The 15,127-nt window shown below is 46.6% G+C and overlaps 3 protein-coding genes across 3 annotated transcripts; 2 read left to right on the top strand and 1 right to left on the bottom strand.

Moving 5' to 3' along the window:
• Nucleotides 1–4,052: 4,052 nt before the first annotated feature.
• On the top strand, nucleotides 4,053–5,298 carry LAJ45_01745 (uncharacterized protein; the record flags this gene model as incomplete). Its single annotated transcript, XM_046111338.1, has 3 exons — nucleotides 4,053–4,063; nucleotides 4,138–5,192; nucleotides 5,279–5,298. 3 exons carry the CDS (start codon nucleotides 4,053–4,055, stop codon nucleotides 5,296–5,298), a joined length of 1,086 nt encoding a protein of 361 aa, XP_045975282.1.
• Nucleotides 5,299–5,495: 197 nt separating this feature from the next.
• Nucleotides 5,496–6,837, bottom strand: LAJ45_01744 (uncharacterized protein; the record flags this gene model as incomplete). Its single annotated transcript, XM_046111337.1, has 6 exons — nucleotides 5,496–5,512; nucleotides 5,585–5,650; nucleotides 5,724–5,761; nucleotides 5,819–6,402; nucleotides 6,607–6,762; nucleotides 6,823–6,837. 6 exons carry the CDS (start codon nucleotides 6,835–6,837, stop codon nucleotides 5,496–5,498), a joined length of 876 nt encoding a protein of 291 aa, XP_045975281.1.
• Nucleotides 6,838–11,325: 4,488 nt separating this feature from the next.
• LAJ45_01743 (uncharacterized protein) lies at nucleotides 11,326–12,656 on the top strand (the record flags this gene model as incomplete). The annotated part of the gene is made up of 5 exons (XM_046111336.1): nucleotides 11,326–11,367; nucleotides 11,465–11,604; nucleotides 11,664–12,323; nucleotides 12,416–12,532; nucleotides 12,614–12,656. The coding sequence occupies 5 exons, from the start codon at nucleotides 11,326–11,328 to the stop codon at nucleotides 12,654–12,656; spliced, it is 1,002 nt and encodes a 333-aa protein (XP_045975280.1).
• Nucleotides 12,657–15,127: the final 2,471 nt, after the last annotated feature.

Here is a 15,127-nt window from a genome sequence, read left to right as displayed (position 1 = left end):
GGAAGATTGGGCGCACAATGCTTGATGTAAGGGTATCCAATAGAATTAAGTGACCGCACAGTTCCATAATAATAATTGTCATCACTATTGCATCGAGTCAAAGCATACACAAAATAAAGCATCCAATCCAGCTGCCCAAGAGTTCGTCAACGTACCACAAGGCCCACCACCCCGATTAAATCTTCCTCTCCTATACAATACGGAGAACACAATCCCAACCCCCATCTGCCTCGAGCTCTAGGGTATTGGATTAGACTGTCTACATGTATACAGGAATTGTGAAACAACGTGCGTACGTACGTACGGTAGTTTAAGTTCTTATTGGGGAAGGGGAGACGGAGGGTCGATCCGGTCTGGGTAGGGTCATGTGTGACAGGCTGAATTGATTGAATGCAGTGTGACGTGACAATCACTCTACTCATTGCTCATTGCCTCAGTCAGTGTGTCAGGGGGTGAAAGGGGGGTAGAGATGATGGAGTAATGGATTCTTTACATGAAGTCTAAATGAGAGGTGTGGTGAAGTAGTGCCTGATTTGGTAGAGAAACCTTTTCCTCCACATGCAGCTCAGGGCACCCTCTTCCTTTTATAATTAGTCTTTATTCTCCGTAGCTAGGGGAGTTAGTGTCGATGAGAAATCGATTATTTACTCCAGTATGATTCACTGATTCAATCATCCGGACCAACCAACACACTCAGTGGGCTTTTTCATCTTCATATCATGGCGCAGTCAATGCAACTGAGACATATAATGATAAGGCTAGATGTTGATAACCTAACTATATTATAATTATAGGTCGAAAAATTCATGTTAATTTCTAGTCCACACCTAGCTCAAGGCCTAGGGGCTTATCTAGCCACTATCAAGGAAATATGATCGATTGGTTTATATTTAATTTATAAAAAAAAGGCTTCAATATATCACATGAATCAGAGGTTCTCTTAGAATTCAATAGTTACTAATCACGATTCACTTTTCCACTGTGAACAAGCCCCATTTCATCGGGGTGCGCATCTAGAACCCTCCTCAAGTAGGAAATCCTTTACTTACTGGTTAAAGATTACAGTTAAACTCACTTCGATATACCACGTCAATGGTAAGATTGCATTCTACACATCCCCGGCCCCGGCCCCTGCCAGCTGCCCTTGAGTGGCATCATCGAGTGCGATGTCAGAGATATAGCCTTTGGTAAAATCCTCTGCAGGTATAAATCTACTTTTCATGCGGCATGATCCATGTGGATGCGAATATCAGATACGTATCTTTACCATGAAGGGAACGTCGCGTGGTTTCTGCTCATTGGTAACTGAATCACAGATAATCACTCGGCCACGTTTCTTGCAGAGGCATCATAAAAGTATCATGCATATTATCCTGTCAGGAAAGATATTTCTAGCTTGTATCAATGGATGAAACCTCTCCTCCATCTAATCTGTTTGCTTGTCTTGAAACGGCATTTTATAAATATTATTACATTCCAAGACCATCCATTAATTTGGGGGAGGGGGATACTAAGATACTAAGTGGCAGCTTGCGATCGGACGCGCCACTTAATGTAGTAATAAAATAGCACTCTAATGTGCACTTTCTTTTAGGTATTACCTAGGTTTATCTAAACATATACGTATATACGGTCAACGTGTATGGGAACACAGCGTTAACAAAAGAGTCTGTTTGTGGTATGCATTGCGGGGAATAACGGGTGCAGCGCGGCGCTGAACCTCGGACACTGGTCGGCACGTATTCATGCATGACATATGCATGTACAGCTTGGGGAAGAAGCATAGGAAGATGAATCTCAAGTGCTACCATAAGTTAACACCAGTGCTTAGCTACGTACATCAGATAGAGATCGGTTCCGACAGGACAGGAGGAGCGCACATATATGGTCTTTATAATCATGGATTATTGTGCCGAGATCTCCATATAGCTAGAATCTTTAGTGAAGTGCAAGTGCGTATAATCCTCTCATTCTTCGTTAAATACCGGAGCCAACTGATATCGGAAGACAAAGTACATGTAACAGCCATGCAATATGTCGGGTTGTTGGATACTTTGGGCTTCCTATCAGAATGTTTGCATGTAGTTCAGTAGGCTATCATGACTCCTCGCCCACAGCGAGATCCACAAGGTCATTCGAGGCGAGGAATAGCTAGGGATGCCAACAAGGTACCTTGATCTTACCTGCTTCTAGCCTTTCTCAGCCTAGGGGCCCTAGCTCTAGCTGTGAAAACGACCCAATGGCCAGCTCAAGATCGAGGTATGTTAGACAACCTCGTGGCTCTCAGCCTTGTTTAACATCCCTCGTGACCTTATAGACTGTACTTTTTCATCCGAATCAATTAGATACTTTCGATTAATTCCCCATGAATTATTATCAGTCGTTCCGGGCGAGGCTTCAAAGTGCTTTTGTACATAGATGTAGTTTTATGTAATCCAACTCAAAGATGATGTAGTGCGGCGGAATAAGTCACGTTCTTCCCTTGACCAATTAATCTGCAGGTTGCCCTTTATCGCACCGTTTAATTTCGCCCCTTTGTTCCAATCAGCTACAGGTATCTACCCACTCTCATAGTGCTAATATTTGTGTCGTACGTACTAAGTTCAATAGAATAATCTGTCATATATTTCATTAGCCATTCCACAAATCATCCTCACTCTATCTCGATGTGAGAAACTAGTAGTGTATTTCGAGTGTAGGTAATGTGGTCAATAAAGTACCTCAAGGCACGTGATTGGTGATTCGGTCGATCCATAGTGTTGCACAGATTTAAAGAGAATTATGCCTCGGGTTAATGCCTCGAGGAATGCGCCTCGGAGGCCTTGTGAACTAGCGCTGGGTATATGTCGAGTAATTCCGCCCTAGAGTCTATGGAACTTCATGCTGCATTAAATAGTTGTCCCCAGTAGATGCTGTATACTCTATAGACGCAGTACTAGTAGATGACAGTTGTCACCAGCAAAAACTCGGCAAATTATAAGTTTCTATACTAACGGCGGACTGGCATGGCCTGCTGTCTAGGCAAGGAGTTTCTTGGATTTTTAAACTATAGTAAAGGCATTTCTCCTGGTGTGAGATATATATATTCAACCTCGAAAGACGTGCGTCTACGGTTTCTAACAGAACCGGATGTGGCTCGATACTCGAGTGATTCCGAGTGGCAGGTGAGAAGTCATGGAGCTCTTTCCTTATCATTTCCACGTGCTAAGCCCCAAGCGGCATAGCTTCGCTAGTATGACACGTGAGCGAGTGATTAACTATGATGGGTAGCTAAATGTTTCAACCAGACGAAAGGTTGAAAACATAACTGTCAAGGACCGAAGTGAACCCAGAAGTATTGAGTCTACCGCGTGACTGAAGAAATCATATATATCTACGTGTGGCTGCCAATGATCAACCTGCTAGGCCTCCAGCCTCTCTTGGCTCGAGCTATCATTAGTTACCCGGCTTCAAAACTATACTAATCCCAATTGCAACCTACACCATTGCAACCCGTACCCCAGACACATCAAAAATCCTCAATGCTCGCCAGTCGCTTTCCCTGTCTCATCAATCCTCCGTGGCGGGCATGTATTCAATTTACAATAACCAGAAACAAATTTTCAGCCAGCACGCGTCACGAGTTAGACGGTTTAAAATGGACTAAACTTCGAACCGAACCGCTAACTAAAGCTCCAGCTAGCACTGTGTCGGCGAAGGCAGGGGAGAGTAAGAAAAGTATAGGAAATAATGGTACAACCACTGGAACAACCCAATCTAAGAAAAGATGGTTTTTCTGGAAGAAACCGCGACGTGATAAACTACCCACCAGTACTACTGTCAAGAAGAATTTAGGGACAAAGTCAAAGAAAACACAACCGAAGAAAACACAACCAAAAACACCGCCGAAGAAGAGAAAGAAGAGGAATATCCCAGAGGTTGGGCCCGGGTTGGGGGTACCTGAACAAGTGTTTGATGAATTAATACAAACACCAATAAATACCCCAGTTTTCGAAATAGACAGTCTAGGAAGACGCTATGAACTGCGATATATTGACTGTAAACCAGATCCAATGACTGCCAGGTTTGTGTTGATCGACCAATCTCTACATATAACAACAAATCGGGGCACCACTGATATATACATCTTCACCCCAGGATCTACCACCCAGAGGCTTCATCTAGCCTCAATGGAAAGATTCTCTATCTACCTACCACAATCTCAAATAGCTTCTTCCCATCTCACGACAGCATAATTTCGACTCTCTCTAAAATTACGTCTTCAACGATCATATACCCCGTCCCACCCGACACCCCCGAGCCCTTCCCGCAAAGCATTCACAACCTCCTTCGTATCTATGATGCCACTACCGATAAGGCGCCGACGGCCATAGTAACTTCAGGCATAGCAGCGACCACGGCCACTGCGATGGCGATGACCGAGCCAAACATCAAAGGAATCGGTATCTGGAGCGGAATCTTCGACCTCACAAAGTCCTCCGCGACCTCAACCCGCTGGAACCGGCCTCTCGAACACTGGGAGCACCTCCCGACCAATGCACTCCCGCCAGTCCCGGAATCAACCAATTCCCTCGCAATAACCCGAGATGAATTCAAGGCGCTGCGGCGCCACTACTATCCTAATCCGGAAACGTGGTTGGACCCGTTTGCGAGCCCGTTGGCCTTTTTCATGGGATCAAATGTGATATTCTCGCGCATGAATTTGACCGAGATCATGGGCGAGGACATACGTCAGAAGATGGCGGGAATGGTCAGTTATAGTGAGAATGACTGGGAGGCGGAGGTGTATATATATCCGCGCATCGACTTGATGTTACGGACATGGAACTCATTCCCACCGGCTAGTAGGAGGGGGGATTTCCCGAAGATTCGGATTGTCGTGCCGGAGAAGGAGGAGGGCGCGGAGGAGAATGGAAATGATGTTGCCTTTGCGCAGGCAGAGAAATTTGGAAAAACTGCGAGAAAGGGGCTGGCAAGTTGGTTGAAACCAAGGCTACGGTCAACGACGAATTCGCCGGGTATCTCGGCGAGTACGCCGACATTAGATGCGGAGTTAGATGAGGAAACGGAGGCCAAGTCCGAGGCAGAAATGATAGTTCAAGTGGACACATTATCCAAGGAAGATACTGGAGTAGAGGAGGTGAGCCTGATGGCACGTTGGATAAGATGGGTACTTGAAGGGCCGTCGGCAAGTGGGTAGACCTCCCTCAATACTGTATGTACTTTTATGCAATTCATAGCTATCAGGAATAACTTTAGCGGTTATTTAAATTCATAGACCAACTAGCGCTAGCATAGTGCTCGCGATCACTGTCTCTAAAGCTCTTTTTATTATTTTTTATAACTTTAATGCCTACCAACATCAAGCATGTACATAGCTGGCAGCGATTTAATCATAGGGCACATGTATGAGCTTGAAACAAGAACGATATTTAAACATCTGAGGGTTAGGGTTCATTTGTATTTAGCCATCTAGTGTCTACTATTTATCCAAACTAGGACTCTTGATGGACTAAAGTACTCATATCGATATTAGTTTAATCGCATGTACTTCTTAACTTGAATGTATAGAAATATAAGTTACCTGATACGTGTCTCTCCTGGTTCCTCTTCGTAACCTTGATTTCGTCACCAACATTAATCGTTTGCCCTATTAATTGCTCATGCCCATTAGCACCAACTCTACCCGTTAAGTTTTTCCTGACCTCTAAGATAGTACTTACCAAATTGCTCACAAAACCCATATTTTCCAAAACAGGGACTAAATGGATGCTCAGGGTTAATCCTCCTATCCTTCATCAGCTTCTTGTATACTTGCTTCTCCGGCGGCATCGCCTTCCCCGTCGCATAGTCCACATTGATACTCGTACACCTCGGCGTATTAAAGGTCATATCCAGCCTCACTGCCTCACCACTCCCCCCATCTTTCCTCACCTCCACCTCCGCCCATAGCTCCTCATCATACGCGTCCACCCCAGAACTAGTGGTGTCCACGTATATATTCGGCCTAAACTTCGTGATATCAAAGTCCTCGCCCGCACGGTTTGAGACGTCCTTCAATGAGACGTCTGTCGCGAGAAGAATAGGAGCTACGTCGGCGAAGGAGATTCCTTGTGGGTGCTGGGGAGATGGGGTGATTGTGGGGATTGTGGAACGGTGACTGGGTCCGATGTGGACAAGGTGTGCGGGGTACTTGAGATAGGTGCTGAAGAAGAGGGAGGCTTCAGGACCCATATCGTAGCCGGTGGTGGATGTATCACAGATGGAGATGGGATAGGTCTTAGTTCCAGCGGCGAATGTGGGGGTTAGGGGGATGGTGATGGGCGTGCAGGAGGGGGTGGATTTGTGCGTGACGTGAAGGGAGGTGAGGTCGTCGGAGAGGGAGGGTTGAAATAGACAGAGCTATGGGGCATCAGTATCATTAATTATATTGCTATTTATATTTATATTCCTAATTGAGGCCAGGGCTAGTAGGATGTAAAAGCAAGACCGAAAGATCATTTGGGATCTGATAAGCCATAAAATATATAGCGCAGGTGATACCATTTCCCAAACGATATCTCAGATTGCCCATAGCTAGATATAGACCCCGACTAACGGACTAACCTCTGGGTTATCCTTAACCGTCAAATTGACGACCTTGCCATCCTCGGGATCCACGCGGATCAGCATAAACGTGCGGTCATGCTGCAAGCCATTCGGCGTGATCGTGGCACTAGACACAGGGATGGGGAGTATTGATTTGATGGGATGGATAAAAAGCTACCAATCCTCTTAGCTATCACCCGCAACACAAAAACTATTAGAGAAAGTCGAACTTGCCTTATCGATTTTCATAGTTGCGATAATTATTAGTTCGTGAAGGAGGTGAAGAAAGGCTTTAAAAAGCGGAGGCACCCTCTGGCTAGCCGTGGCAAAGTAGCTCAGGGCTACAAGAGATGTGGGGTTAGTTAGCTAGAGTGTGTGGGGGTTGCCAATAGCGGGGGCGGAGAAACACCTGCCAAGGAATAGGGCTTAGGGTGCTGCTAACTCTGAGGATTGCCGCTTCTGTCGGGATTAGTACTGCAGAGTGAAGGAAGCTAGGCCCGAGGCGATTTGCTAAGACCGCTTCTCATAGGGAAGCCTCAACTCGAGCCATCCATGTAATAACGCTGATCTTATAAACGAGAAGGCTACTGATTACTGGTAGAAAAGGGCGTTATGAGACACCTATTATATCGCCCCCCAAGCACTATTCGCACGCCGTAGCTGTCCTCAGTAACCAACTGGGCAATAAAAATATTAGCCGCTAGGTCTGGCCTGACATTCTCAACGATACATGGCTGCAGAATCTAACCTCCATGCAGACCTCATTGTTACCCGCAGCTAGTACACCTTCAAACTCCGCCAAAGAAATCACATTGTCTTATTCACCTCACCCAATCCAATTTCTCTTCCCAGGCAAGTCCGACTCTCGTGCCACGCCCTCCCCCCTCCCTCGCCCTAAACACGCAGTCTAGATTCTCGGATAAGATTCAGCCGCGTTACATGGCTAAGCATGGCTACTTTCTTGGTGACTATGGAGAGGTAGTGTAAATGTAGTTCTGGCCCATCCGTCAACCCCTCCTCTCCACTAACCTTTGGCATACCGGAGGTTGTCAACTGGCACACCACCCATCAATTGCAACCCTCTCAATATATGATCATCGTCGTACCGACGAAAGCAGTTCTACATCAGCTCCAGAAGCGGATCCTTGAAACAACGGTGCTCACAAGGAATGAAGCGTAGCAGCAGCAAGATACATGACAGAACACCTCTACCCTGTGACGTGGACAATGTCGGCTCCCTTCTATTGGATTTATTGCAGTCTACGCTAATCCTACCACCTATGTTTGCAGTGTAGCTTAGCCCCCTCATCCGAAGGGACCAGTTTTAAACACGCGTTGGCCACCTCCATAGGAAATGAAACCCTCGCGCGGAGAGTTTATCGGTGCCCTATTCGGCTCAAAAGTATGTGCTAGACAGGAATCTCTCTAGACGACACGTATGTGTATCAGTTAGGGGCAGAATTGTGCTGGGAGATCCACCACTAGCAAGCCCGCCAAGGGCGTATAGACTACACTACTAAAGCACTAAGTTTTCGACAACTACAAGAGATTCCACCAACATATTTACCTCAATGTTTCATCTAATACGAAAGCAAGCTCGGAGATTATGTGATAATAGAAACGGGCAATGCATACTACCATCCACACCAAGGACAGAGATGGACAGCCCAGAACTTTGGACTGGGCCAGGTCTCTGGAATCTCAGCCCCATAGATGTTAAAACTTCGAACCATTGTGTTGGACAAACCATTATACTCTGTTGTGTATATTTCAAAGCCCTTGGGCACATGCTCTCGTGGTGACCAGAGCGATGGCATAATCTTTCTTCCTTTTTTTTTACGACCAAACGCCTTCAGAATCAAAGGGACGCTTAACAGCCCCATACCAAACCTCCCCGAAAGGTTTTCACTTACCCTAAGGGTAATTAGTGCAGTGAGAGCTAGCTGGCGTCAAGCTTGCCCTAAATTTGTCGGAGACTTTCATTTCTCTCATTTTTCATCATCTCCTCGCTGCAGCAAGTCGACAGCGGAAAGAAGAGGCATTCTAGCTTCTAAGAACTTACCCTTTTAGATTAACCATTCTCCTACTCTCTACGGGTAGTTTTCTACGTACCGTATGAGCAATCACGACAGTATAGGTCAGCTAGGATAGAGCCTCCATCTGGGGTTTTCTATTTAACCAGACGCGTTTTCGCGTTTTCACCTTTTCACCATGGGCTCGTCGTATCCAGAACAATGAAAAAGAAGCACAAGCGCAAGCATTCCCCAAAGATATGATTAAGTAATGAAGGCACAGAGAGGCAGGTATATATGAGTGATATTCCATGACTGGGCCTAGGATCTCTTTCCCAGGAAACTGGCGAGTATGCCCTTGTATCAAATCTGGAAGACATAGAGTACCTACATACGCTCTCCTCGCTTATTACATCGTTCAACCTGGCCGGTTTGGCTAGGGTTTGCTGACCGGGATGTGACAAAAAGAATTTCTGATCTCTCTAGATTCCTATGTCTGGTGCTGCATAGCTGCCTGGCGTTTGTTTTTCGGGACATTATTGCTGTTCTCGGTATGGTTAGCTTGACCTGTCAACGATAATCCCACATCCACTATACTAGCTGGCCGTTTCCCCGGGACTCCTTGTCAATGTCCCGGCCGGTTGGCTATATGCATGTATGCGCACGAGCTATCGGAGCACATACCCACCTTCTGCTTTCGGCGCGGTTTTGATACATATCACCACCATAGTGCTAGCGAAATAGCAATACTGAATGGGGCCGCGAGAAGTAATCAAAACTGAGTATATATAGACCTCGCCAACTTCACTACCCCTAGCTCGGTGAATCAACCTCGCATTGCATCACAACCTGCACTCCATTTTAAACAAAGGTCACAACAGCCCCTTCAAACGACTGGTTAATTCGACAAGCCGATCTGATAGAAGTCCCTTCTGTTCCGAGCGACTAAATTACTTTTTTCAGTGAAGATTAGGTACGGGTATCTGCGAAGCGTAAAGATTCTGGTCTTGTGCCAGTCCAACATAGAATAGTAGGGCCTTTATATGAGATCCTGGAGCCCCAATGAATTGGTTTCACATGATCATTGACCCTACCGTGTCGAAAAAGAAAAAAAGGTGAACTTGAGGATCGAGCTCATACTTCCGCTGAGAGGCTTCCACGCTTCGTTATTTCTCATTACCTCCTCGCCGCGGCCAGAGGATAATAAAAGCAAAGGAAGAGGCGTGCATGAAAGCCTTATGTAAAAACATCACTATACCGGCCCTTAGAGCTACCTTATATCCATCCTATCTTTCCAGGTGCCGCAGTAAACAGCTCCTTCACGGAAGGACGGACACGAGACCGCTTCAAGGGTCGATGAAGGTTGATCGGCTTCTAGGGCCCTTTTACTAAGAGGCTTTCAATCCTCCCCTAAAAGGACCTACTAGCGGCGTCAAAAACTGATGGAGCTTTTCTTCGTGATGTAGGCACAGATCGGCGCTGTGGAATTTGACGGTGAGGAATGAATGGAGGGGATGTGTTGTTTAAATAGTTTTGGTGAATTGGTGCCAAGGGGAATGTTTAGCCAATTCTAGAGCTATTAGGAGTGATGGCGTGACTCTATTCCCTTCTTTGGATATAGAGATCTTTTCTGGGTGAAGGCTTTGATTATATGTGGGTCCATGATCTCAAAGGCACTAGTTGCAATTGGGTAGAGTACTAATTGGAGAAAGCCCAGCATAATTTAGTAATCAGCAACGCCTTCAACCCCGCAGTCACTATCCCCAATTATGCCGTAAATTATAAAACTACATATAATTATCATTATTCTTTAACTACTATTTAACATTCATACAAACTCCGTATAGGTATAGTTCTCGTTCAAAAATCATGGGACAACGCAACCACGAGTTGCTACGGGGGCTTGTCCCAGGATTTTTGACATGGAGTTATACATATAGCCCTCTTAACTACACACACAGCACCAACTCCCATGCCTTCCCGATACCGTAGCTTTCAAGGATCATGCCTGGTATAGCGGGTCGGCCCGAGACCGCAGTGTCGGACCAGACTAGAGTATACGCAGAGGAGAGCAATTCTTTCGGGCCGAGCACCCCGCGCGCCTTGGCTTTCTGGCCGGATACAAACACAGCCCTGCTTTTCCCTCAGCCCAAGAGCACACTTTACTCCACCTGGCCATTCTTACCGGGCTGCATCCACATACATGTAGTGCATACAGCCAGCCCTCTTCACCCAGTCTCCAATTCTTCCAACCGAGTAGAGCAATCCTTGAGAATCGAGCTCAATTAGCCATCTAAATACTCTATGGACATGGAAGTACTGTCAATGATCCTGCACCTTCTTGAGCGAGACTAAGCGCGTTAAAGCGCTTACGCGGCGTGGGTTTTCCACACTCTGGGTGCTGTTGTAGCGAGGAGAAGAGCCATGGTACTCTCCGTGTAAGAGATGCAGTGGGTGCATATGCGCCCATGCATGCAATGCATTTCTACCAGCACTACCATGGCAATATAAACAACCCTCCCCGGCCGCGGCCTTGGAAGCGATCGAGCTTGGGTGGCTTTTTTTCGCCTGTGGGAGGGTATATAAATGCTGCCTATGATCTCTGCGCTTCCCCGGGCCGTTGGAACTCGATTACTACTCAGCCCCACGACAAACAAAGATATCATTACAACTGTAAAGCTGCTTGCCGACCCGACCCCACTCAAAAACTACCTTTGACTCCAAAATGGCAGATACTCACGAAGAATCGCCTATTATAGTAGCTGATGTTAGTTCCTCTATGGATTCCCCCCCCCCCCCCCCCCAAATACTGCTTGACAAATCGTTTCTTTGTCAGCTGATCATGATAATACTCAACCTTTCAGGACGAATATAGCAGTACTTCTGATGATGATGGCTACTCATCCGGACCAAACAGCTATACCACCTCCCTAGCCTCGTCCATATTAAAGTACAAGTACGAGAATGGCCGCCGCTACCATTCCTTCCGCGACGGTCAATACGTGTAAGTACTCCCCCTCAGAAGAAAACACTCAAAACCTATCACTCACCCACCACCCGTAGCCTGCCCAACGACGAAGAAGAGCAAGACCGCCTAGATCTCTTCCACCACATCTTCACCATGATCTTTGAGGGCAATCTGCACCTGGCCCCAATCGGGGACAACCCCCAGCGTGTCCTCGACATCGGCACCGGCACCGGCATCTGGGCCATGGACTTCGCCGACCGCTACCCCTCGTCCACGGTCATAGCCAACGACCTCAGCCCCATCCAACCCGCCTGGGTGCCACCAAACTGCCAGTTCGAGGTCGACGACGCAGAGAGCGAGTGGTCGTACTCGGCAAAGTTCGACTTTATCCATATCCGCGCGCTTGGCGGCGCCATCACAGACTGGCCGAAGCTGTTCAGGCAGGCGTACAAGCACCTCAACCCCGGCGGGTGGATCGAGGTGGTGGAGCCGCAGCCGAGGCCGTATTGCGACGATGGCACGCTGTCGAAGGACGGGTACATGATCAAGATCTCGGACCTGTTTGCGGATGCTCTGAGTAAGATTGGGAAGATTGGGGACCCCGCGGAGAAGCAGAAGGATTGGTTGACGGAGGCGGGGTTCGTCAATGCGGCGCATATAATGAAGAAGGTACCGAATAATCCGTGGCCGAAGGACCCGAAGTTGAAGGAGTTGGGGGCGTATCAGTTGCAGAATATGCTTACGGGGATTGAAGCGTCAGTATTTTTTTCTTTCTTTCTTTCTTTCTTTATTTTGCTTCCTCGGGGTTATCTGGAAACGTTCTTTCGCTGATGGTGTGTGGTGGTAGGTATATGATGGCCCCCCTGACGAGAATACTGGGCCTGTCGACTGAAGATGCCAAGTTGATATGTGATGGCGCCTGCAAGGAAGTTGCAAACAGGAGAGTGCACCTTTATTCGAGAGTGTAAGTTTATCTTTTTTTCTTTTTATTTTTCGGTCCTGCCCCCCTCGTATGCCTATGCTTCGGTTTCTGACATCCATCCAGTTGGATTTCTACTGCTCAAAAGCCACTTGAGGACGAAGAGTAGCGGGTTTTGGTTTTTGGAATGCTTGGCCCTTTCCGATCTATATCTAGCATAATATATAAGGATATGGTGTTGTGTCAATGTGAAGGTCCCCTCTTATCTTCGTTTTGCAAATATATCAATGTCATTTTAGTAAGTAGCCAGCTTGCTGTATGTAGGTACAGCTCTGCATGGTTGAACTAGTCGGGAGGTGATCCAGTGTAAAATATTATCACAGCCCAGGCTCGGTGTATATATTCTTTTGGATACACTTCGATCGACAACATAACCCACAATTACAACCACTGGAGGTACCTGTACCTTACCTCTACTGTAGCACAAAGCGAGCCAGCAACCAACCAGTAACACCTCTCAACATGCACGCTAACTACTTCCAACCCCCATGCCCAGCCACCGACTAATTCAACATGCAGCCTCCGATTTAGACGCGGTGAGCGTGTAAATGAAAGAAAAAAACTACCGATGCTCTAGTCGAGCACCTAGCTATGGTGCAAGAGGGAGTAGACGGTGACCCCGCCAACCCTGTACACACCACTTCAGTCAATTCCTTCATTGGCTCCGGGGAGCAAACATTGAGGGGCCTCACCTTTAACCCGACTTTATGGCTGTAAGGGCTACAATACTGAACTGGTGTGAACAGGGATGGCAAGGTCGCCCCCCAAGGCCTCTCGCACCATAGGTGCATGTACCCAAGCCATGCAATTCCTTAGCTTTGTCGGGCCGGCCGGAATTCCAAAGTGGGGATGGCGTTGCTGCTGGTTTAGGTAAGCAAGGGGTCAATGATTTGTTTGCGGGTTATATGGATAAGGCCCTGTAAGTCGGGTTGGAGGTTGGTAGAGATGTTGTAGATGTGGTTGGGGCGGATGGAGGTGTTGAGAAGGGAGAGAGGGGGGGCAGGGGTAGGTGTGAGTCAATATGTGTAGAGGCATTGCTAGGCTTGAGCCTGTCACGTCACTTCTATCGGTCAAGCTAACGTAAACTGCGAGCCCAGACGGCTTATATGGAGTCAATACTACCCACAGAGTAACTGTGAGCCTGGAAGTTTACAATCTGTATCGTTCAACACATCTAGAGGCTCCCAGGTGGAGACTCATTGATGAGTTTCTCTCTCTCTCTCTCTCTCTCTCTCTCTCACGTCACTTATAGTTCTTTTACTATTCTCCATGATATCCTTCGGACCTAGTCTTGTCGCGTCTTGTGGAATGAGTGCATTTGTTTTGTTTTGTTTTGTTTGTTTTGAGATAGGTTTGAGAGAATCGAGTGAGTGGTTGTGAGCCAAGACTCCAACAAAACGCCTTTTTTCTTTTTTCTTCGTTTGTTTCATTAATTGCATAACAAAACGCTTTGCACGATAATACCTTTGGAGATATTACCTGTTTCTTTATCTATCTTCAGCTGTTAAAACGCCCATAAGACCTATGACATAGTATATTTTGGCAGATTTCAAGCTGGTCTCGAGACAAAAATAATATTTGGTGTCCTGTTCGAGACAAGGGCCTCGAGACAAGACTTCAAGAAGTTTTGTTTCATGAAAAACACTAAAGATTTTGCTATTCTCTCTGGAGAAGGCTCAGGAGCGACTGTTAATTACTCATTAACCTGGAATAATGTAATTGTGCACTGGCTGTGTTAATCACCAACTGGGCTCTCTTCCTCCTGGGATTTCGTGTTTGGTTAGGTAGAGCTACTTGCTGGAGAATCTACCGCTTAGTACTTGACCTTCGTTCAGAAAAGTTTCCAGATCTACGTTATATGCTCAAAGATTATTATTTGTGGTTTGTGTAAAAAAATGTGGTGATTAAATCTGCTTCCTTACAATTTTCTATCTCCCGTTCGGGTGGAGAGCCCAGGAGAACCCCCCGGTGGGCCGGGGCCCCAGAGTATACTTTCTTAAGAGGCCAGCGCCAAGACGCATGGTAATCCCTAACCCTGCCAATGTCAATGTCGAATTCGGAGAATAAAAAGCTTATTTCACTAAGCTTGGCATCTGATCCACAGGAAATCTGGCATACCTCTTCTTCTAGTTCTTTCCCATGTTTCCCTTATTTCTTTACGGCCGATCATCAGCGATCAACAAAGTTCGTTTCCCTAGGTGCTAGGCGATGATTTTTGGTATTAATGAACTTTAATATTATTTTCTAACGCTACTACTCACGCAGGTTTACGGTGGGGAACGCTTGATAGAAGACGAATCTACTCAAGTGAATACTTCTTTAAGAAGTAATCAACGGTATATTGTCATATATGATAGATAGTAAGTTCCCCGCCCCTTCGACCCCATGCACACAAGAACTTTGGGATTTTCCAGGGCAAACGACCCAGTGGTCAATGCTTGCTAACGATAGTCTTTTCAGGTTGGCTTACGGGAAATTGGGGTCGGGGACGCCCGAAAAGCAGTGGGGTGGTCTGAACAGGCCAGAAGTCGAAAGACCTTCTTACGGCATTGAGGATTTCTGAAAAACTTTCTGGTGGTA

Source organism: Morchella importuna (assembly GCF_003444635.1).
Source record: "Morchella importuna strain M04M26 chromosome Unknown Morimp01GS003, whole genome shotgun sequence".
NCBI classification, from domain to species: Eukaryota; Fungi; Ascomycota; class Pezizomycetes; order Pezizales; family Morchellaceae; genus Morchella; species Morchella importuna.
The sequence above is the reverse complement of the archived record's forward strand: the minus strand, read 5'-3'. Positions and strand labels throughout refer to the sequence as shown.